The sequence below is a fragment of the Morus notabilis genome, unplaced genomic scaffold (genome assembly GCF_000414095.1).
Source record: "Morus notabilis unplaced genomic scaffold, ASM41409v2 Scaffold432, whole genome shotgun sequence".
In the NCBI taxonomy this organism is placed as follows: Eukaryota; Viridiplantae; Streptophyta; class Magnoliopsida; order Rosales; family Moraceae; genus Morus; species Morus notabilis.
In genome coordinates, this window is record NW_010368050.1 from 188495 (window position 1) to 213693 (window position 25199).

The 25199-nt window shown below is 34.2% G+C and overlaps 3 protein-coding genes across 3 annotated transcripts in view; 2 read left to right on the top strand and 1 right to left on the bottom strand.

Moving 5' to 3' along the window:
- Positions 1–5938, top strand: part of LOC21390946 (beta-glucosidase 3) — a 16858-nt gene extending 10920 nt beyond the window's left edge. The window contains exons 10-13 of the mRNA XM_024176161.1: positions 2812–2840; positions 2924–3011; positions 3811–3901; positions 5113–5938. Of these exons, the coding sequence (XP_024031929.1) occupies positions 2812–2840; positions 2924–3011; positions 3811–3901; positions 5113–5335 (431 nt within the window). The 3' untranslated portion in view covers positions 5336–5938. The remainder of the gene's footprint in view (positions 1–2811; positions 2841–2923; positions 3012–3810; positions 3902–5112) is intronic.
- A 6849-nt stretch (positions 5939–12787) lies between these two features.
- Positions 12788–15416, top strand: LOC21390947 (uncharacterized protein At5g43822). The gene is made up of 6 exons (XM_010114239.2): positions 12788–12990; positions 13095–13213; positions 13679–13858; positions 14291–14347; positions 14746–14810; positions 14909–15416. Exons 1-6 carry the CDS (start codon positions 12859–12861, stop codon positions 14950–14952), a joined length of 597 nt encoding a protein of 198 aa, XP_010112541.1. The 5' UTR covers positions 12788–12858; the 3' UTR covers positions 14953–15416.
- A 555-nt stretch (positions 15417–15971) lies between these two features.
- LOC21390948 (pentatricopeptide repeat-containing protein At2g13600) lies at positions 15972–21422 on the bottom strand. Its single transcript, XM_010114240.2, has 2 exons — positions 19948–21422; positions 15972–17625 (listed from the first exon to the last, which is right to left on the bottom strand). Exons 1-2 carry the CDS (start codon positions 21420–21422, stop codon positions 15972–15974), a joined length of 3129 nt encoding a protein of 1042 aa, XP_010112542.2.
- Positions 21423–25199: the final 3777 nt, after the last annotated feature.

Sequence of the window (25199 nt, forward strand, 5' to 3'; positions counted from 1 at the left end):
GTATGATGTTTGATCTGATTGTGAGAAATTAGAAATTTACAACGAAGGAAAAACATATATCATATTTGTTGATCCCTTGAGAAAAATATTTGTTAAATGCAGGACAAGCAACGTGGATTTATAGGATTGAATCTCCTGTCCTTTTCGTTTGTGCCTCTAACGGACAGCAGTGATGATGAAATTGCTACTGAAAGAGCAAATGTCTTGTTTATCGGTTGGTAAGCTAAACAATACACCCTTTGAGGCCCTTTATTTTAAGAAAAAATTTCTGCTGCAGTGGTTTTTGTCTACTTGTCCAAAAGGCTATTTCAAACTTGGAATTAATACAATCCTCTCTTTTCCTCCGGTGGTGGGAAAAAAGAGATTGTCAGTTTGTGTTGCCTTTGAGTACTTACTGAATTTACTTTGCTGTTATAGGTTTTTGAATCCCTTGGTATTCGGTGATTACCCGGTTTTAATGAAGAAGAATGCAGGCTCAAGGCTTCCGGCCTTCACTGTCCAAGAGTCCGAAAGCATTAGGAGTTCATTTGACTTTCTTGGACTGAATTATTACTTTGAAATGAACGTCACTACGATGCCCTACGTCCTTCAGTTGGAAAAGAGAGATGTTGTTGCAGACATGGGAATACAACTAGAAAGTATGCCTCTTTCACTTGAACAGCTTTACGTGTCAAAAGTCAAAACAATATAGACTTGTAACTTAAACAGCATGACATAACTGTAGGAACAAAAATACCTTGGAAAAAAAAAAAAAGAGAATAGAAAAACCTCGAGGCTTCATCACAAAATATCTTTCAGACATTTTGTTTCTTTTCATAAGTCATAATTCCCTCACCCCATAACAACAACAACTACTACTACTACTAATTTTTAGACAACATATCCAACACACTTCAGTTGGAAAGAGGGGATGTTATTGCAGACATGGGAATACAACTACATTGTATGCTTTCCTCACTTGAACAGCTCTACTTGCATCAAAAGTCAAACAAATTAAGATTTATGACTTGAACAACATGGCATAACTGTAGAAAGAAACCTCGATCACAAAAATTTTTCTTTTCATGAGTTTTGGCTATTGAGGTAGTAGAAGATTATAAAGTAGGACGTAAGGTTGGCATGGTTCTTAAAATAGATCTTGAGAAGGCTTTGTTCACGTTGAATGGGATCTTTCAGATTTCATCTTGGTGAAAAAGGTTGTGCAGTTGGATGGAGGAGGTGGATTTAGGGGCTGTTTGCTTTATGTTTTTTTTTTTTTTTTTTTCCAGTGATAATCCATAGTAGACCAAGGGGAAAGTTCAAGGTTCAAACCTTGATGTGATGTTTTAAACCAGAACCACCCAAAAAAATAAAACCACCTCCGCCCCTAGTTTTAGATGGTTTAAACCCCTGGTTCTGATTCCGGTTTCAGAACCAGGGTTTGGATTCTAAGTTTAAACCATGAATCATGATTCTGAATCTAAAATCAAAACCACCCTGGTTTGAACTCTCATATGAAACGCAACCTTAGATTTCATCTTGGAGAAAAAGGTTGTGCAGTTGGATGGAGGAGGCGGATTTAGGGGCTGTTTGCTTTATGTTTCCTTTCAGTGATAATCCATAGTAGACCAAGGGGAAAGTTCAGGGGTTCTACTGGTTCATGGTAAAGAGATCCATTTTTAAATCGGTAGTCTCAACTTCGTTGATCTACTCTTTGTAAATCTTTAGGATCCCGAAAGGAGTGTTTGCAGTCGTTGACGGTTTCTTATGGATTGAGAGGGATAAAAAAAACTTTTAAGAATTGGAGTATCGAGGATGCTTGGGAAAAAATTGAACATTGGATGGCATTTTATCAATTTTCCAAACTAGGACTTCTCTAACTTTTCCTTTTCTGATTTGTTTGGAGGACTGAGAAATTTTAGATCCATATTTTTGGATTCTAATGTTAGTTTCTATACTTGTTTGTTTAGTATTTGATTTACGAGATGTCCTCTATATACTTCCTCTGATATTCAATAACGTTCTTTGTTCTTATCAGAAGAATAAAATAACTAAAAAAAAAAAAAATGATCAGCAACAGATATTATTTAACATTTAACAGTAAACTAGTTGCACTTCTTAACAGTGTGTTTGGTATGAATGAAAAGTGGAAGTAAAGAAAATATTGGAGGGATTTTGGGATGGAAATTAGGAAGTTAGCTTGTTTGGTAGAAAGGAAATTGTGAAGGAAAGGAAAATTGAATGAAAATTTTTATTGGTGGGTCTCACTATATTTAATCCCTCCAAAAGTGGGTCGATTTTAAAAAAGAAAATATGGATAACTATACAAATGAAGTTAAATTACTGAATCATTTTTCATCCAAAATTATCATCATTTGGGCAAAAAGGTAATTACAGCAATAATAATTTTTTCATCCCTTAGTTTCACTTCCAATACCAAACAAGGGAAGGTAGATTTATTTTCTTTCTTTCCTATCATACCAAACAAGTTAAGGGAAATTCAAAATCTTTTCTATCATTCTAATTTTCTATGCATTATAGTTTTCCTTTCCCTCCCATTTTCTTTCCTTCTTACCAAACAGAGTGTAAGTGTCTTTTCTTTTTTCAGCATCACATATTTGAGCTTACAAGTCAATGTTGTACGCTTCACACAGCTTCAATTGCATCCAATAGTTGCCCTTAGGATTTTTGTCAATCAATACTCTCTATCTTAGTGGATCAGTCAGTTGAGAATCAAATAGAATTTAATTTCAACAGGGTTTTCAATTGAATTGACTAATTGGATTATATATATATATATATATATATATATTTTTTTTTTTTTCCTGGCAGATGTACTAAATTCCACGTTAACATTTGAGGTAAAAGATCGAACATAAATTTTTCCACTGGTATATGGATCGAAATTCTTTTAGTGTGTTGTTAATTCTCTAGTTTGACGCAGTATCCAATTGCACCCTGGGGCCTGACTGGTGTTCTGGAGCATATAAAGCAACATTATAACGATCCTCTTATTTATATCCATGAAAACGGTATTCTCTCTTGTTCTTTATCATCATGACATTATTTCCAGATTATTTTGTGAAAAGATCGTCGGATGAACGTGAACACCACAAGAAGTAGAAATTTTATGAACATTATAGACGGTGAATCAAGATTATCACTATTGATTTCCAAGCTATTTAGAAATTGATCTGAAATTGTGTGGTTCCTTGTATAATAGTCCCTTAGTTCCAAAATTAGAATATAGATCACGGTTATTTAAAATCAGTTACTCGAAGATCATTAATTTATGGTAGTTGTGTAACATAATATGTATACCGAATTTTATAGAAATATACCCTTGGTTTTGGATTACTTCAAATGTATATCTTATTATATTTAGTAGGAAAATCTAATCCTGACATTTTGTTTTGTCATTTGAAATTCCTAAACTAATCTTACTAGTAGTTACCCTTTGTTTTTTTCTTTCTTTCTTTGTTTTGGTGCACAAATCGTGTACTATTAGATCACTACCACTTTTTATCAAATAATAATAATAATATAAATAAATTAATTTGTCATCATGTGTTGGGCTTAGATATTCACAAATCGTGTACTATTGGGTCTTTAATATATCTTGAGCTTAAATATTCACGTGTTGGGCTTTCTAATTAATTTACCCACACGATTGTCCATTGTCCAGCCCACACGTGAGGGAGAGTGTTAAAATATAAAATTATTGTTGACTCACCTCCTAATAGCTTAAGCTTTTGGGATGGATTGGTAAACTAACAGGTTCTATGTTCTAATTGTTGCAATATGTTCTAATTGTTGCAATGTGTTCAACAGGTCAAAGAACTCAGCGTAATTCAACATTAGAAGACTGGCCGAGGATTGAATACTTGCAGGCATATATTAGGTGTGTCATTGATAATATAAGGTATGTGTTTTAGCTCTACACTGCCATATAACAGGAGTAGTAACTAGCCGAGAATTGAATACTTCATGCATATATCGGTGCTTTATTTTTTTTTTTTTTTTTTTTAGCCAATTAGTCTTTGAAATTTGAAATTTGATTGGCATTCTTTAATATTTATTATTTGGTATTAAGATGCTTATAGTTTTATTTGAATTAGGATTGGTAAATAGTGTAGGATTTATCAGCCTATAAATAAGGCTAATTAATTCAGTGGATTTTTTTTCTAGCGTTTTTGGTTGGAGGGTTGTGATGGGTTTGAACCCAAAAATCAATCCAAACCCTTGTTTGGTTGCATTAGGGTTTGAATTTGGATCTGGGTTTTGGGTTCAATTCAACCTCAAATTAAAGGTTGAACAAAACTTACCTCCCCACTACCCCAAAGTTCTTTCATTCTAATCTAAAACACTGTTCATTAAACTCATTTTTCACTCACAATTTTTAAAACCCAATAGTTCTAACAATGTAATCAAACACTGGTTCGAATTTTATTCCATGTTTAGACCCCACACTACTAAATACCAGTTCGAACCACAGAAACCTCACATGTAGGTGCAAACCTAAAGGTTTTATCCCAAAAGATGAAACCTGCGAATCAAACGGAGCTGGAACGTTATTAATATTCAAGTTTAGCCTTATTTTAGAATACTTTTCATTCTACTGTGTTAGATAGACTTTGAAATTTGCGGAGATAGTCTTGTGCCCGTCATAATATTACTTGAAAGTTTACAAAAGGAGGTGCGAAATGTTCAAACTTTTGAAAAAGGAGGTGCGATATCTAATATGATTGTTTCTTTGAATTTTTCTTTATCATGCAATGAGCATGTTATTAGCTCCTTTAAAAAATTAAAAAATTTATCCTCAGTTTTCTCGGTTAGGAACTAATTAGTCAGGGGTTGACGACACCAAAAATAAGAGGATAGGAGATGGAAATGTACCAGAGGTAACTAGAACAGCCCAAAATAGAATTTGACATCTTGCTTTTCTCAATAGTTTGAAATTCATCTCATGAAAATTAAAACAGTTGTAGACTTGTACAGTTAATACTTGTGTTCATCTATACTCGTTCATTGTTATTATATGAATACACGTATGTATAATGCATGTTTCTTTTAAGTTTTATAAGTTAATGTTTGTTTTTTTCCTTGTGTTTGGCTTCCATTCTTAAAACGTAGGAACGGATCAAACTTGAAAGGGTATTTCGCATGGTCCTTTATGGATTCTTTTGAGTTGTTTGACGGCTATGAAGCCCGCTTCGGCTTCTACTACATAAATTTTGATGATCCGGAATTGAAAAGACGACGTAAGCTTTCTGCTCATTGGTATTCCCATTTCTTGAAGAGAGAAAACATCACTTTAGACGGCATTGTTCTATCTCCATCCCGTGATTACATATAAATTGTTGTAAACCAGTTCTCCGTGGATACCATCCTATATACATGCTTTTATTACAAATAATCGCCAGATCACTTATATCTCATTACGTCTAATGGTTCTCCTTGCTTGGCCGGATATGGAGGCATTTCTAGAACCTGTAGGGGTTTTGCAGAGGTTGTTTAGCAAAGCCTTTTTGGTATTCTTCATGCATATGAAGCTGAGTTGATGGGTGTCATTCGTGCTACTGAGATCACTGAAAGATATGGTTGGGATTTTATTAGTTTGAGCTGTTAATTATCACATTCATAGAAGGAAATCATGTTGCGGATATATATTGGCCTCACATGCTGCTCATTTGGACGATCAAGAATGGTGGTTTAATGCAACCAAACTTTTGTTTGTCAGCCATTGTTAAGGACTCAATAGGGTTTTCTTGTTACAGATTTTGTACATAGCCGACCCTATGGTAAATATGTACTCCTTTTCCCTTCTAGTATTTTGCACTGGGTTTTGACTTGAGTGTTTTTAACGAGGCATATTTGTAGATTGTTTTCAAGGGTACAAGTTGGGCTTAATCCTCCGAGACTGTCTACCAGTTACTTTTATAGATGCTTTTATTTAGAATTTTCCTTGTTGCTACTTTGTTGTTCTTCCCTTTTCTTTAACTCTTTGTATTTTCTTTGCCCATTAATAATATTGAATTAGGAATTTGGTAAAAGATAAGATTGCTTGTGGGTGTCAACATAGTTGGGATCTACTAGTCTTCTCTTGTTGGAAATGGTATTCTTAAAACATGAGATGCAATTTTAAATTTTATTATTTATTTAATAATATATAAACGTTATTATTTATGTACATGTATTGTTATATACTTTACGAATATAATTAAAAATTTCGCGATTATTATGTGACCTTAAATATAGTATATAAGGGTTATATATTAGAGGATAATATTTAAGGATAATAATCGAGATAAGTCAGTAATAAATTTAATTAAAGTTTAGAATTTTTAATTAAAATATTATTAATACATGTCATTCTCATTAAGAATGGAACGAGCTTATTCGCATTGTTGGTATGGAGAGATATCGAATAAGTGTATTTTACATAATGTGATTATGCAGGATTGCGACAAGACGCAATATGAGTGTCTGATAAAATCTGTTAAGTAAAGAAATTCTAATTATACGCTATCACAATCAAGTAATATAATAGTGAATAAGAGTATCGTCCCACGAGGATTGTTGTTTACTAATTACCGAAATTATATTAACCCCAATTTTATTTGAATAATCGAAAAGAAAGTTTATAAAATTAAGTAAAGTAAAACTAAAACAATTAAATAAATTAAACAATGCTAAGCAGTGGAATAAAATTCAATAGATTAAGACTCTAGGGTTTTCGATTTCACCAAAATTAATCCTATTCAAATTCTCATAATTCAAGAAAATTAACATTCAATCCCATACTGACAGTAATTTCTCTAAAGCAATTATTATTCTTTTTCAAGCAACAATAATTTTAATCCAACAAGCAAACTCTACATCTCTGTCAGACTTCTAAACCTGTTAAAAATCATTAAGTGTAAGAAATTCAAAAGAACTGCACAAACATCATAGATATCTCTATCCTATGAACAACTCATGGTATCTCAATTAAGAGCTTATTTAATTATCACCTCTCAGTCTCAAATTAAATACAAAATCATGTAATAGTTAGCCAAACAATCACAACCATTAAGAATAAATTGAAATACTCAGCATATATGGATTAAACATCAATTACTTAAAAAGAAGATTAAGAATCTGAACATTCATAATCCGGCTACATCGTAACCCTAGAAAAAGAAATTAATTCATCTCTAAACAAAATAAATTCCTAAACAAAGTCTTAATCATTGGAAAGGAAAAAAAAGAATTAGTTTGGAGTTGAATTGAAGCGTCTCCGTCTCTGGATTTTTTGTCGTTGTTCTTCTCCGTACTCAATTCTCCTTTCTCTTCTTGAATATCCTCTCAAAAGTCAACCGTCACTCTCCAGTCCAAAAGTCCCTTTTTAATTGCCCTAGAATCATCTATTTATATGTTTTGAAGCATTAGGGTCAAAACGGGTAAGTTTTCTCACGATTGGCCTTCAAAACGCGTCTTTTCTCGCGTCGTAGCGCCGCGGCGCTGAGTTCCTAGCGTTGCAGCGCTGGCTGTACAAAATTAGCCTAGTTTTTAGAGCGCTATGGCGCTATCATGGCGCCAAAACGCTACTCATTTTGCCTACATGTACTGGTTCCGTAAAATTCAGCGCCAAAACACTACAAATTGGCGCCTAAACGCTGTGTTTGCTGTCTTTTTCTACCAAAAGTTGTCCAAAACCTTCCAAATCATAGACTTTCACCTAACCTTCCAACAAAGAACAAAAACACACATAAAAGCTAACAAAAACCTCAAAAACTAACTAGATATTAAGTGTAAAATGATATTAAATGAGCGAGTAAAACTCACTCATCAATGGTCATATATAGAATGATCTCAATCCTGAGTTATTACCAGACTCATGTTTATGGATTCGTGCCTTTTAACTTACTCGTTATAGATTTTGAAATTATTAAATTCCATTCCTTCTATCTTGGAGACATGATTAAGTCGATAGCCAGGAATGTTAATATTACGAGATGAAATCCATTCTTTCTTGAAAATGAAATAGATAAATAATTCCCTTAAGGTTGTTTCGGTACTTGAATATGTAACGAGCTCGTATTTATGAATTTGTTTTATGAATATACAATTCATCAGAGAATTAATAGGACTCAAGGAGAAAGATGTAATTAGAGAAGTTAACAGATTTCACCTAGCTGTAATTATGAATTATTTAAGGAGAAAGATATGGATGTTTCACAGATATAAATAAATGTCTATGGTGCAATTCCAAATTTATAGCTCAGTAAGTTTAGAATTAATAGAATTAATTAATTAATTAAAGAGTTTGATTAATTATTATTTTTATTGGAGCTTGATATTATAGGTCCATGAGTCCACTCGTCGTCCTTGTAGTTTTATAAGACACTAAGGGTAAAATGAGAATTTAAAATTATGGAATTCTAAATTAAATCACTCGAAAATAACCAATTGAGAATTAATTGGATATGAAATAATGTGATTGTCTAATATTAAATTTTGAAACACACATGTGGGCAAGACCACATGTTATACACACCCAGCATAGGAGGAATCCTTCTGGGATTCAGTTGCTTACTTTCTAAGCTATCCAGTTTACTTATTAGATAAGTTATCCAATTAGAATTCAAGTTAAATTGAAGTTTGACTTTAACGAGATTTGAATTTGAGTCAAAATTAGACAAAAGGATAAGCAGAAAATTTTCCTCCTTCTACTGGTCAGGGAGAGATTTCCTATGGTGGCCGGTTTTCTACAGATAGAGGAAAGAGAAAATTATTCTAAAAGTCAACTGTGAATTTATTAAATAAGTTGTTATCTTCATTACTTTATCTTTAAGTTAAAGAAAAGAGCTCTCTTAGAACTCTACAAATTGGATGTTACAGAAAATTAGAAAACACAATTTTTACTCTCTAATTGCTATAGTGGCCGGTTTTCATAGAGAGAAAAGAGAGAAAAGTTTTCCCATTTTCAGTTCCACATTGTACATGCATTGATGTTCGTGGAAGACTTGTCAGAGAGTGATAATTGTTATCTCTGATTTCATATGTGCACCCATTCTTGGAAGAATTAAGGAATTGGCAAGGAAGATTCTTAGTAATCTGACATTGAACTGTCCGAGGTCAAATAAATCAAGTTACCATGCTTACCCTTCTGTGTGTGAGAGAGCTGCTCTAGTATATATGCTTACCTAGGCTTCAAAGTGTAATCACTTATAAACACCACAAAGGCTTCATTCCTAGCCAATGTGGGTTTTTACAATTTCCAACTACCTTAACCATTCTAAGTGACATACTTAGAACATCAATTTCTCATTCACCCAATATCCATTTTGAGTGTATGAATATTCGATTTCAATCTCCTCGTGATGGAGAACGCAAATCTATCGAGACCAATCCTAAAAACTAATTGGGCCCCATTCCCAAATGGGCCTCCAAATGGGCATTTAAAATGGCTAATTAAGCCATTTTTTTCAACAATCCCCCACATGAATGAAAATTGAATGATGACGAGAAAAACACAGACTCGACACGGTGATAGAGTTCTACGGTCGATGCCTGCAAAAGATAGGTAGACGTTAACCCGTGAACCTTCCCTTGTGAGAATACATTAACTTTATTGGCTGACCAGTAGACGCGATGTCCTTGAACTGTTCTGCCTTGGTGTAAACGTTAATATACCTCACACAGACATCTTCCTGACATAGTTCACTTCTCATGGTTATGTTTGTTTTGGCCATGAACATCTACCAGGTTTTACAAGAGTTTCTAAAGAATTGAGCCCTCACAATTCTCCTTTGAAGCGGCCTTACTTCTCTCTCACATAGGTGATTTAGGTGATTTCTTAATGTAGAGTAACCTGTATTACTCCGCTTAGATTTCTAACATATCTGATGCATAAGAATCATTAAAAACCAATGTTTAACCTCTTCTCGTACGGGTTTCACTGTTATCATCATAGGAATAGGCCGGGGTTACCCCCGTAGCGAACTCAGCTGGTTTATAGTCCTATTGAACCTAGATATTGGGATCTCCAGTAAACTAGGTTGGGTTTCCACTTCTTTGACCTGTTTATTACATGTTTTCTCAACTTGATCTCTATTCAGTCCTTTGGTCAGCAGAACTGCAATATTGTCTTTCGACCTTATATAGTCAATGGCTATGAGTCCTGTTGAGATCAGTTGTCTAATGGTATTATGTCGACGACGTATATGTCTAGACTTACCATTACACATCGTATTATGTGCTCTACCAATGGCTGATTAGCTATTGCTGTGTATGTAAATTGCAGGTACAGGCTTTGGCCAATCCAGAATGTCCTCTAAGAAATGTCTAAGTCATTCAGCTTTTTTACCACATTTATCCAAATTGACAAACTCAGCTTCCATCGTGGATCTGGTTATTACCGTTTGCTTAGAGGATTTTCATAAAATAGCTGCACCACCCAAGGTAAATACATATCCACTGGTAGCCTTAGAATCATGTGTATTAGATATCTACCTTGCGTCAGAGTATCCTTCTAAAATAGCAGGTTCTCTTGTGTAATGCAGTCCATAATCATGAGTATATCTTAAGTACCTTAGTATTCTCACAATTGCTTTCTAGTGGTTATCTCCTGCATTACTCGTGAATCGGCTTAATCTACTTATAGTGAAAGCAATATCAGGTCTTGTACACCTCATTAAGTACATCAAACTGCCAATCACTCTAGCATACTCCACCTGGGATATGATTTCTCCTCTGTTTTTGGACTTATAGGAGTTCTAAATTGAATTATCTAGAGATCTTTCATTGTCCGTTGAAACACTTAGGTCTACCCGGGGTTAAATTGGTTGAGTGAGATTGATTCGGTACACACTTACATTTTGATAGTCTTGAATGGGGTAAAATTGGTACTTGATGTTGAAATTCTAGAAAATCTCAGTATTTGCATTTCTTTTGAATTTTTGAACTTTGCGTGGCTTTTGAGATTTATGTCTATGCATTGAATGGATACAAAACTCGCACTTTGGTTTTTAAGTCTATTGTTGGTTTAAATTGTGGTGTTGTTTTTTGTCTTTATTTTTATTTTCTTTTTTTTTGCTTGAGGATAAGTAAATGTTTAAGTTTGGGGGTGTTTGATGAGTGAGTATTTTACTCACAAATCACGTGCTTTTGAACTTAATTATTTGTGATATTCTCAAGCATTTATGTTAGTTTGATGCGTTTTTATTTTGTTTTTGTAGGTTGAAGTTAAAATGGAATAAAAGAGCTTCAAGGACAAAAAGGTAGCAAAAAAAGATGTTTTGAGGGCTACACTAAGGAGAAATGGCGCTGCAGCGGGCGTCTGGAGCCAATTCTACCCAAGGCTATGCAAATCAGCCGCTGCAGTAGAAAAACCATCCGTTGCTGCGGTCACGCCCGTTTTGCTAAGGTTTTTTTTTTCCAAAAAACCTGGCGGCGCTGTAGCAGGAGTTACATCCGTTGTAGCGCCTATACATATAATGATGTCATTTTAAGGCACATTTTGAGGGGATATAAAAGGCAAATGGGCTGAGAATCAAAGTGGGGGAAAGAGAGGAAAAAGAGGCACAAATTCCCTAGAGAAGAAGAAGCTGTGGAGGCTCAAATCCTATGGTTTTATTGAAGATCTTTGAAGAAGATGGTGGATTCAAGCTTTAAAGATCATTCTTCCAACATAGTTCTTCATTCTCCCTTTATTTCCTTTTTAGTTTTTAGATTTTATTTTTGGTTATGAATTCTACTATGTTGAGCTAGATTTTATATTCTAGGACTTGATGTAGTCTTATTTGAACTATTTTTTGACTATTTTGTTAATTATTAGTCAATTTCTATTGCTTATTCATTTGTGTTTCTATGTGCTTAATGCTTCTAATTTGTTGGTAAGTGAATTAGATAATCTTATATTGTGAATTTGATGCTCATGAGAGATTGAGTTTATATTTTAAAATTAGAAAAACACAGTTTATGTTGTTGTGAGTCCGGTAGAAGATCAACACTTAGATAATCTATTTAAGAATCTTAGTAGTTGTGAGACCAGGAGGTGATCAATACCTTGAAATTAATTGAAGGGTTAAGCTTAATGATTTGTAGGTAGACAATTTAGATAGGGATATCAAATTGGATACTTATGTCTATTATCTCATTTGACGCTAGGAGAGATAATGAGGTTAGATTAGGTCACTTGATAATGAATAGAATAAAATTGGTTAGCAATTACTCAATAGGAGGAACATAGGAATAGTAAAGCGACGTCAAGTACCTAGAACATTTGTCTATAGAAGTTCCCATACCGTAATTTCGTGTTTATATTTGTGTTTATTTTTAGTTTAATTTCATTTATTACGATTGCTTAAATAAAGTTGAGTTGTAATAATCATAGTACTTAGTAATCAATTTAAAAGTCAATCTCGTGAAATCGATACTTTACTCATTCTTTATTACTTGTTCACGCTCCGTGCACTTACCGTAATCAATCGCACCCGGTAAATCGGGGCGCTAACACCTATTAATTTTATTTAATTATCTTTCTATTTCTTAATGTATTTTACCTTAAATCCTAAGTCATATATATCATAAATGCTTTCTAAATCTTTTATATGGATTACTTTCTTACTCTCAAATATTATTTTCCACAGTTCTTTAAAAGTATTTTTTTTTTATTAAATGTAATTTAAAAAGTATTTTTTTATTAAAGGTTTTTTTTTTTTGGTTGAATTTTTAGTTTTACCGCAACTAAAAGTAAAAACTCTTTCTTTCTAATGTTGTTGTTGTTTTTTTTTTTTTTACCACAACTTATTTGGGTCTTTCTGGGTTTTGCTGAATTTTTATCAAGTGGAAAAGGGTTTTGGCTATTGTCTAATCCGACCCTTTTGGTCGAAGATGGAGGCGATGATAAAGAAATTCCAGCAACGGTTCAGGAAGGTTCGAGAAGAAATGAATCGGTGGGATGAGCTTCAATCTCTCTTTGTTTTACAGTTCAGAAACGCCTCTTCAATCATAGAGAGATTACAGGTTTTTTTTTTTTTGTTGATATAATCACCAAACATTTATTTATTTATTTATTTATCTTATTTTGATTGTTGTGTCAATATTTTTGTGTATTTGGGCGCAATCAGGCACTTCAGGATTCCAAGAATTATGGTAATTTGAATGGTGTTAGTGGCATCAAAGACGCGGTATTGATGAAGCAGATGGAGTCGTTACAGAATATTTTCCTTTCGATGGCAAAGACCTTGTAAGTTTTTCTTTTCATGCGGTTTTCATGGAAGAGAGCCTGGGGTTTTTGTTTCTTAAAATAAAATAAAATCAAATAAAAATCTGGGTTCATTTTTCTCCGTTTCGGTGTGCTATTGGAGCATGACTAATTGGAATATTATGTTGTTTAATCCAGTAGTAAGAGTAATAACAAAGATTAGAAATTAAAATTAGAAGCTTGATGATAGATTTGGATATCATCACGGCTAGAACAAGAAGAAATTAGAGGAATTTAGTGCTTGATATTGTTGAGGATATCAAATTTTTTTACTGCAAATATTTTGTACCTGCGTTTAGTATTGCCTATGGGAGAATTGTTCTGCTAACTCATTTGTGTAAAGGGTAATTAGAATTATTTGTTCTGTTGAGGAGATTACTAATTTTCCTTCCATCGAGGAGAAATTGAAGTCTTTTGCTTTTGCATATTCTATGCTACCAATTTCAGGGAAGAGTTTCATGGTATTACTTTGTCTCTTGGGAAGATTCACCGTGATGGTAGGCAAATGGTCAAAGGTGGTACTAATCGGCTGACTGAAAAACAATTGCAGCTACGCATTGGGATCAAACCGACTCTTGCATATTGCTTGGATGGGCTTATGACTCTTCATGAGATGTATCAATCTGAGTATGGAACTATTACCCCCTAGACGTTTTTCTGCAGTTTAATTTATTTCTATGTCTCTGCATCTTTCTTGTATCACAAGATAAAAAATTTGGAGCGATGCCGGAGATATTAGTTCACAAATGAAGTATCAGGGGCAATGGTATTTTTGTTAGAAGGATAGGTGACTTCTTCAATTATGGACAACTGATTCTTTTCTTTCTTTTTTATTTTCCTCCCAATTTTGACCGGGTGGTTTATATTTTGGCGTTATTTATTTTGCAAACATGGGGAGTGGATTCTGCCAAAATAGGGGCTTTATTTTGGGAATGATTATCAAGCACTTATGTAGAATATTTTGCAAAAAGTATAGACAAAAATGTGCATGCCTTGAACTTGTCTGTTTAAATTATGTTAGGTTCAAAATCTATGTGATAGTTGTTCCTCATTTGCCAGGTACAATCTTAAAGTATCGCTGTTTTCAGCACTTTCAGCTGTTACCTTGAAACCCAAGTAAGCAACTACATTTCGTAGACGATAATTGCAACAATTCTCATTTTAATTGCTTCTGAAACACAACTTGCCTTAGCCATGTTATTTATAGGTTTGTGTTCACCAAACATAATGCTTAAATGCTTTTTGTTCGGAGTAGTGATTGCTTCCAAAGTTTATGAACGAGTCAATGACTGAATGCACATTCAAATTCCCATCTACCATCTTCCAAAAAAATAAAATAAAATAAAATAAATTGTCTTACCATAAGTTTTATAATTTTGGAAGGTAAATATGTAGTACGGTTTTTATATGGGAGTGTACTATGCATTTATTCATTTTATTTGTGTTTCTAAGTTTTAGTCCTGTGCTTACTCATTAAAATATATGTTTGTGTGTGTGTATCCTTGAATTGGTAGTCTCGGTGACCTAAATGCAATCCAGCAATTCTTGGTTGATCAGCCTAACATTCCCATGGAAGAAGGTAGGATGCAACAAAACTTATGGAGTTTAATTTGACTGTTTTGAGACTTTGTTGATTCCTTTAAAATTGTATATCTAATTTTTGAATTGTCTTTGCAGTTCAATTCATGTTTGATATCATATTTGCGGAAGATACCACTTAACTTTTTCCCCATATTCAAGTTCCAAAATTCTGTAGCTTTGGTCACCTAAAATTGTGTAAGAGATGGAAATTCTTGTTTTTTCATGGAGACGGAAATCCCGATTTTTGTGGGGATTCGGTGTACTCATACGTCTGGTTCAAGGAGTCTGGCGCTTTCATGTTCTGAAGCTCACAAGACCTCGAATTCTTTAAGGAAATTTATTTATTTATTATTATTATTATTTTTAAATTCTTAACTAAAACTCATCTCTCTGCCAATAGTGATGTAACACCCCTGGATCTCCAAAGCAGCTTGCTGAGAAAAATGCTTGTCATTCTCCTTCTACTTTAGTTATACACAGAAAAAGATTAAAAAGAAATGGTACAGGGTACCGAGTATGTGTGTATGTAAATATACATATATACACGTTAAGATATTTTTTTATGTACATTCTTTAAGTGAGTGCACTAAGTTTGAGGCCAAGCTACGCCATATTTGATGTCATTCTTTGCTTATGTTCTGTTTAGTAGTTTGTGGTGATGCACTCATGGCTAACTACTTAAGCCCTTGATCTTGGAATCACTGTTTTGCTCAAAATCCCCTATTTTATTAGAAAAAACAAAGCACTAATCAATAGTACTGGTACAATTTTCTGAACATTTTGGGGAACGAGGAAGCTTTCTTAGGCTCCGTTTGTTTTGTTAGTTCAAATCATAACTTAAATTTTTGAACAGTGTCATTTCTCACAAAAATTCATATTCAACAAATTTTGTTATAGTGTTTTCTCTCAAATGATTTGCTCTTGAACTCAAATTTTCAATTCGAATGAGCGAAACGAATGAGGTATTAGTTCCCTTTCATTTTCTTGGGGAGCCAAGACTAGACTGATGGAACCTCTAACGTCCTAGAAATACATGTGAAAAGGAAAGAAGAAAATTAATCTTCAACGTAAGAGACCGAAATAAACTTGAAGGTTAAGATCATTCGGAAAGTAAGATGTTATAAGCAAACATTACTCAATAAATTACAAATAAAAGTAATTACAAGGTTGTCCAAAAGCAAGAATCTTGTATATCTTGTAATAGATGATGGTACTCCAGATTTTCGTAATCTGCATCAAGTTTGATTTGGTTTGTCACAAAAATCAGGATTGCATAAATTTCTTCGGACTTAGGATGTCCTTTGTCATGAGCTATAAATCTGTTGAGCATTCCAGATACTTCCACAAAGCTAAAACCAGGAAACTTCTTAACTCCTCTCCTTTCCATGGCTTCTCTCATGTTTCTTGCCTCATCCCAACGCTTGAAAACTGCATAAACATTTGATAGCCCTACATATCTACCATCATGATCTGGCTCAATCTCTATGAGTTTCCTTCCAACCAATTCTCCGAGCTCCAGTTTTCCATGGTTCATACATCCACTGAGTAGGGCACCTAACATTGAAGCTGTTGGTTCAATTGGCATTTGGCAGACGAACCGAAATGCGTCCTCTACTTGTCCCGCACGTGCCAAAACATCTACCATACACGCATAGTGCTCGCTTTTGGGTGTCATGCCATGTTTAGCAAGACATTCAAAGAAATACCACGCTTTCTTTACCAAGCCTCCATGAGCACAGGCACTCAGCAAACACAAGTACGTGATTTCATCCGGAAGAATTCGAATCCTTTGCATTTCATCGAACAAGTCAAGCGACTCCTTTACCAATCCATGCGTGGCGAGCCCTCCGATAATTGCATTCCAAAGCAAAACATCAGTTTTTCGCATTGAACTGCTACGAAACAAGCCTAAAGCCTCTTCTATCTCCCCACATTTCGCGTACATGTCCACCAGTGATGTTTTGAGCACCAAGGTTAAAGGCAGCCCATTCTCAAGGATATACCGATGCATTCGGCTTCCTTGCTCAAGAGCGCCTAAGTGAGTGCATGCGCACAAAACGCTCACCATAGTCACATCATTCGCTTTACCCCCTGCAGTTTGCATTTGCTCGAAGATTGCCAAAGCCTCCATATACTTTCCGGCCTTAACATACCCATCAATCAAACAACTCCAAGAAACAACATCCTTCACTGGCATCAACTCGAACACTTCCCGTGCTGAATTCACATCCCCGCATTTCGCATATCCATCCACCATCGAATTCCACGAAACCGAGTTTCTGTGACTCATACTATCAAATATCTTGCGCGCATACGCAATGTCCCCACACGACGCGTACATATGAATCATTGAATTCTGAACAAATCTATCAGACTCGTACCCATGTTTGGAAATGCAGGCATGAATTGCGACGCCAAGTTCTCGCTTCATCAGGCACGCAGCCGCTTTCGCAAGAAAAGGGTACGTTAAATAGTCCGGTGAGACCCCGTTTCGCAACATTCGGATGAAAACCAATATGGAACTGTTTGGATTTCTGCTCTTGGAGTAACCTCTAATCACTGTGTTCCAATAAAAGGTTGCTGGACAGGAGAGTTGTGACAGAAACCGAAAAGAATAGTCGACGTTACCCGAATCGGATAGCGCCGAGAAAGAAAGGATTTTGGAGGCGAATGAGTCTTCCTGGGAGAGGCCACAAGCGAGCAGCAGAGCATGAATCTGCTTAAGCTCAGACATTGATTGACATTTATCAAGAAGGGCTGTTAGTGTTTGATTTAGAGTGCTAAGTTTGGTTGAAAATGGCACCTTCAACATTTACAAATGTTGTGTGTCTGCAGAGGAACGTTTTCAGATTTTTGAAGCGTCAAGATTTTGGAGGGAAAGGTGTGGAAACAGAGCGCGCATCGGCAGGAGAAGTGGGAGTTTTAAATCACTGCAAAACCACTGCCGTTCGATCATGAAGATCCAACGATAAGAGAAGTCTGATTGCATAACAGTGCTGCAAAACGAAATATACGGGAAGATAGGCAGATGACATTTTTCTGTATTTTTTTTTTAATAGCGTCAAACTTTAGGAAATTTCTATGGCTAATATGTTGAAATTTAGGCATCGTTTGCTTCGCATATTCGAGTTTTCAATTCAAATTGAGATGTGACATTTTTTAAGAACTTTTATGGGACGTTTGGTTCATAGATTCAGAATCATGATTCAGAACCATTCTCGTTTTACGTGTATTTTTTGTGAGAGAAAATACTGTAGCGAGCCACGAACCATGATTCAAACTATAGCACGAATCCCCCTTCCAAACGCACGCTTAATTTTTACAAAAAAAGTTAAATATGACATTTTCTAAAAATTTTTACCGTAAAAATTTAAAACTGAAAACTCGAATCAATAAAATGAATAAAACCTTAAAAGACTCACAATAAATTCCGCGAAGGTCCATGTGTCCCTTTTACATCTAATCATAACTCGATGAATATAATTTTAAAAACAACCCTTATTTTTAAAATATAATTTACCCCATATTTTTCTATAATAACGAAAATACCCTTTATTTTATAATTTCTTATAAAACAAACCTTACATTTTGTTTATTTTTGAATTATATTATAAAATTGAATCTTTATTTTTATAGATTAACGGTTTTATAATTTTTGTGAATTATTGAAAACTTATCTCAAACTTAAACCACCCAAACATAACCACTCAAGCCACTTATAAATGATTTAGTTTAATTTGATTTTTATTAAAATATATCAAACTGTCCAGGCTATTCAAAAGAAAAAGTTATTTTTAATTTGGTCAATGGTTTCTAAAAAAACTTCCCAAACTGAGTGCAAACACCCCTAACTAAAATTAATCAAACAACGGTCATTTTTCTTATTTTACAAACCTTCGATCATTTACTTAAAAACCCTAAAAATAGTTATTTACTCCCAAATCTCAAGATATGGATAGAACTGGATTTATCATTTTCATTTTTTTTAAGGATGATTGAAAACTATTGGGTGAGTTTATAAATTAATTAGAAATTGCAAATGAAAATTTCTATAGAAAAATGTGAAGTGTGAACGATAGATAACCACGAAAAAAAGTGAGTTTTACACTTTTTTTTTTTCAGGGTGTGTTACAATCATGTTGATACCAAGTTGATATTCTTAAGTACATTCTTTCCAAAAAAATATCGAAGTACTACTATATTAAGTGAAGGTGGAAAATAGCATTTACGTAATCTTCTTATTGGAATTTATTTTCTTTCCCTTTCTACATGGCACAAACTCAAGTTTGCTGACACTGGAGAAATCCTAATACTTCAGAAGCATTCTTCATTCCAGCCCATAACTTCAAAGAGTGGTTAAACCAAGTTTATGATTCAACTGCATAAATGTCTGGAATCTATCCCGAGAAAACAAAAATAAGATATCTGTGAATTTTCTAAAACCCAAAATTCTTTGCTTTCACAAATGACCTTCCATGCCATTGAAAAAAGACATCTCTGTTTTGGCATTCCTTAACAACACAATAATCATCATCAATCTACATCTTTTCGCTGCAACCAGTAACCAAAATCATGTGCGTTTGGAGTAAGGATCCGTGCCATGATGCAAATCATGATTCGTGACTCGTTATAGTGTTTTCTCTCACAAAAAAACACACGTAAATCGAGAATGGTTTTGAATCATGATTCTGAATCTATGAATGAAACGTTTCTTCCCGCTGTCGACAATTCTACTCATCCAAACCTTAAGTCTTTCAAGTAGATTCCCATTAAGTCAATCAAACGTTCTTGTTGTTCCATCCCATCAACAAATGAATAACCAAACAGACCGCCTCTTTTAACCCCTTCATGTTCCAAAAATACGAACAGCAGCGAGCAGGCACCGCCTATTTTGTGTTGCCATAACAGAAAAGACCTGATTTGTCCAAATTCATTGCTTGCTTCCATCAAGAAGATTATTGTTCTCACATTGTCTCAATCACTTGGTTGCTTTACAAGGAAAAAACCTAAACCATTTACCACCACCAAACGAAGACTTCAGATTTGATTATGTTTTTTTTTTTGAATCAAAGTATAACGATTCGCTTTCTCAGAGAGCGAAAGAATCTGTGGAGTACCCTCTTGGATATATTTACACAAAACTAAGACCAGAAGACTTCTTAAGCCCTCTCTTATCCATGGCTTGTCTTGTGATTCTAGCGTCATCCCAACGCTCGAAAATGGCGTACGCATTTGACAAGCCCACATATCTACCATAATGATCTGGCTCAACCTCTATAAGCTTCTTTCCAACTATTTCCGCAAGATCCAGTTTTCCATGGTTTATACACCCGCTCAAAAGAGCGCCTAATGTTTCAGCTGTTGGCTTAGTGGGCATTTTGCAGATAAATTGAAATGCCTCTTCTAGCCGTCCTGCACGTGCCAAAACATCCACCATACAAGCATAATGCTCACTCTTGGGTGTCATACCATTTTTGTTAAGACATTCAAAGAAATACCAAGCTTCGTCTACCAATCCTCCATGAGCGCAGGTGCTCAACAAGCACAAATACGTGATCTCATCTGGAACAATAGGAGTCATTTGCATTTCCTTAAACAAGTCAAGTGCCTCTTTCACCAAACCATGTCTTGCCAGTCCTCCAATCATTGTGTTCCAAATCAAAACGTCCATATTTCCCATAGAATCCTCACGAAACACATCCAAAGCTTCTACTATTGCCCCGCATTTTGCGTACATGTCCACTAGCGATGTTCTCAACGCCAGGCTCAAAGCCAGCCCATTCTCAACTACATAATTATGCATCAATCGTCCTCGTTCAAGTTCACCCAAGTGAGCGCACGCGCACAAAATACTCACCATAGTCACCTCATTCGCTTTGATATCGACAGCCCGCATTCGCTCGAACAGAGCCAAAGCCTCCGAATAATCCCCCGCCTTCACATACCCATCAATCAAAGAACTCCAAGACACAACATCCCGCTCCGGCATCAACTCAAACACTTCCCTCGCTGATTTCACATCACCACATTTCGCATACCCGTCCAACATGGCAGTCCACGAAACCAAGTTTCTTTGAGTCATTTTATCAAACACCTTGCGTGCATATTGGATATCGCCACAAGAAGCATACATATGAATCAATGAGCTCTGGATAAAAATATCCGATTCATACCCATGTTTCGCAATGACGGCATGAACCGTCTCACCGAGTTTTCTATGCAGCAAAGAAGCCGATGCCTTGGTAAGAAAAAGGCACGTGAATTGGTCCGGCGTGAACCCGTCCTTCGACATTCGGACGAAAACCGATATCGAACGGTTTGGGTTTCTGGTCTTGGAGTAACCTCTTATTACTGTGTTCCAATCGAAGGTTGTCGGACTGGAGAGCTGTGATAAGAAGCGGAAAGAGTAATCGACATTACCCAGATGGGATAGTGCCGAGAAAGAAAGGATTTTGGAGGAGGCGAACAAGCTTTGTTTGTGGAGGCCTGAAGTGAGTAGCAGAGCATGAATCTGCTTGAGCTCGGACATTGATTTGCATTTTTCAAGGAGGGGTATTATTAGAGTTTGAATTGAACTCGTGTTTCTACTTTGGAATGGCGATTTCAACATTCTACGGCTAGTTTTCTGCCTTTCGTTTGGATCTTCGAAAACATAAAGCTGGATTGCCTATTGGAGGGAAAGTACTTGCCCAGCCAGTAAATAATTAGGGTTCATTTAATTCGTTAATTTGAGTTAAAATATAATTTTATATGAAAATTTTATACTGTAGTAAAAAAATTAAATATGATTGTCTTTAAAAGTTTTTTACTATAATAAAACTTAAATTTTAAATTCGAATTAATGAAATAAACAAGACCTAATAAAAAAATTACTAATATCATAATTCCTCAACTTTAAATATAGTTTTTATCCAAAAAATAAAAAACAAAAAAACTTTTAATATAGTGATATTTGGGTTAATCACACACAAATGGTTTTTTTGAGGTTTACACATAATTACATTCGTTAAATTTTATAAATTGCTCTTCAATTTTATGCCAAGAGTATTGCAGCACCAAAAAAACTTCCAATAACTCATCGAATAAACGATTTCCTTGTGTCCATCAGCAAAAAAAAGGGGGAAAAAAATATTATGTGTGCCGTCTCACCTTTTTTTTTTTTTTTTTTTCTGATGGAATACATAAAGCTAAATTTGTAGCAACAACAAAAAAGAGAATGGCACTCTGGTAAATAAAATCAAAGAAAATAACTTTGCATTTAATTTGTTTGTTTGAGAAGGTGAGGATGCCACATATTAAAAGACTAAGATAGCATCTGAAAAAGAGTTTATAAATAGAGTATGTATTTAACATTTCTCCAGTCAAAAAAGAAATGTTCAGAGACCAAAAAATCAAAATATTACTATATTTAAAGTTTAGGAATTGGCAGTGCCGATTATCCTAATAAATAATAAACAAATGAAATAAGTGTCCAAAAACCAAGTATAGTTTCTTATATATCCCAAATAAATCTTCATTATTGACATAAGGTGAACCCCCCTAGAGCTAAGTAGGACTCACACCTAGTGGGAGTTACCTTATATAAGTAGCAATAAAAAAAATTTGAAATTGTTAAAATGTTTAAACCTTAGGCTAATTACATGAATACATTTTTATGAATAAGCAAAAATTTACATTGAGAAAGAAAACTTACAAAACTAAAACATAAAGAGCCTAAGAAAAATAAGCAAAAGCAAACAGAAAAAGTTAACAAAACCATCAAAAAAGCAACCTATGAGAAAAACCTGAGATGTACCATCAAAAAATAAAAAATAAAAAGAAAAAATTGATTGAAATATCTCAATCAACAACAAATCAAGGACTTAGAGTGAGATCTGGGCATGTACTAGGGATGAGATCTTTTTTGGTGCTATTAAAATGGGTTGAGTCTGAAGACACATTTAGCACAACACGACACGTTAATTGGACTTGTCTTCTTGCTAATTGCTATAGAAGATTTGAACAAAATATGAGTACAAATATCGAGATGCATTACTTTTTAAAGTTTAAAATAATTGATATTTTTTTAAATGGTGTAATATCATATAATTCATGGTTGAGAATATGCCAACATGCCATTGAGTCTAGACATAGTGGTTAAATATATTTTGATAATAGTTGAGTTTTTTCTTAATCAATGCTTGAAATAAGTAGCAAGATTAAGCATTGGATCGATACGAATCGACATAAACAAATAGTGGTTTGCATTAAGCAAATATGATTATACGATTGTAACTAATTAAAGTGGATCATACCAGCACGACACGACCCATTTGACAGCTCTTCGTGAGATTAGGTGCTTAGTGGTGGTGGGCATCAAATGTGAGATGCGTTGTTCTTAATTTTTTTTTTTATGTCAAAGTTATTTTCAAACATTATTTGCAGGTAACTTTTCTTTTACTTTTTTTTTTTTTGTTCAAAAGATGCAAAATGGATGAAATTGAAACGTATTTTGTAAAATCTAAATGAAGTACTTGTATTTTCTTAAAATAGAGGAATAAATTAAGAACAAACTAAAACTAAAAGGTAAATTTATGTAACTTCCCTTGAACTTTTCAAAGATTGATACTTTACCTTAAAATCATATATTGATAAAATACCAAATTTTAGATGTGGAGTTTCTGGTTTCTTGCTGCCATTATCCTTTCTTTTGTTTTTTTTTTTTTGTTTTTTTGTTTTTTTTTTGTTTTTTTGCCTTCGTTAGTTCTTAAGTTCCCATTGTAGTAGTAATAAAGTTCTACTAATTAACGTCCATTTAAAAGTTGATGAAATGGCCTCTTTAAAAGATTTTGAGAGAATGAAAACTTTGTGAAAGGTTTTCCCAATTTTATTGATGTGAAAAACGTAGAATATATATCTTTGTACAATCTTTACAAAGGAAAGAATAAGAATCTTCTAGAATCAATAAATAGTAAAGTCTAAACGAAATAACTATTTTGATCATGGGCATGAGTTCCCGGAGACTGGAGTAAACGTTAATTTTGGCTCAAAAATCTTGTAATTGGTGTTGAAAAATTGATGCTCGGAGACTTAAAACACGTATGAGATACGGTTTCTTTAAATCGTTATTTGTCCCCTTTCGATTCGGATTTCAACAGCAAATCGCTTCTAGAAAATTACAAGTCTTTGGTGAATTTACAATAAACAAAGAACTAAAATTCAAAGAAAAAAAAATAAGAACAAAAAAGTATCTAAGAGAGAGATAGGGTTGCAATATTTTTATTCGTAGTCTCTATTATATTTTTATAAATTTTAAAAACACCCCTTCAGAGAAACTGTTATTTAAAAGTACGCCTCTACAAGCTGGCTACCCACGCCACGCGCGTGTGTGAACTACAAGGGTATGTCTCTAAGCATTTTCATAGGTCATTAAGAGATGTGGCACACTTTATAAGGTACTCAAAAGCCTTATGCCTTTTCTAGATTATGAAATTGAAAACTCGAATCGGTTAAATAAACGAGGTCTTAATTGTTTCTAGCCAACTCTGAAAAAAAAAAAAAAAAAAGAATATGAGAATCAAAGTACAAAGTTCAATGACATGCATGTGTGCAGCGGATATGCTTCATGATACGACCCTGTAACTAATAAAAATAAAGGATAGATATAGAGCATCGACCTCCATTTATAGGTTCATTTGTGGGAACCCAAACCTTTAAAGACACCAAATTGTGAGAGAAATACTCATCCACATTCCTTTCAGATTCGATTCAATGACTTAAATAGAGAGATTAGAGCCTAAAAATTAGGGAACAATATCCCATTAATTACCCATTAACATGACATGTTTAATACAAAAAATAATGCCTAAATATATTGGATAAACCCCATGACTCCAATAACTAACTATTGCCAATTTTAAATAAATAAAATCTGAAGGACAAATATATACATAATATATTTAAAATAAAAATGTAGATTCGTAATACTTTATCTATATTTGACCCTTTTTTTTGTTTTGTTTTCGTTTTTTTCCTCTTTTTAAGTTGTGGTGTCTAGAAGTCAACTAAAGTAGGTTGATGGTTTCATATCTCCACACCTAGAGAAGTATATATTTAAATATCTAGCAGTAGGGCGAAAATATGAGCCTTTTGTTGGGGTTCATATTAATCAAGGTGGTACCCGGATGGTATTGGTGTACTCCCAAGTGGTTTGATTGATAATATTTACGAGTAAATATCATATTTACCGGTTGTCGGTATTCGACTTAACTATAAGAAGGAAGAAGAGAAGGGTGGGAAGGAGAAAGAGTTGGGTGGTATTTTTATGTTTTTTTTTTTTTTTTGAAACAGTATTTTTAGGTTTTAATAGTGCTAGAAACTTAAGATATTAAATTATTCTATTTACTGC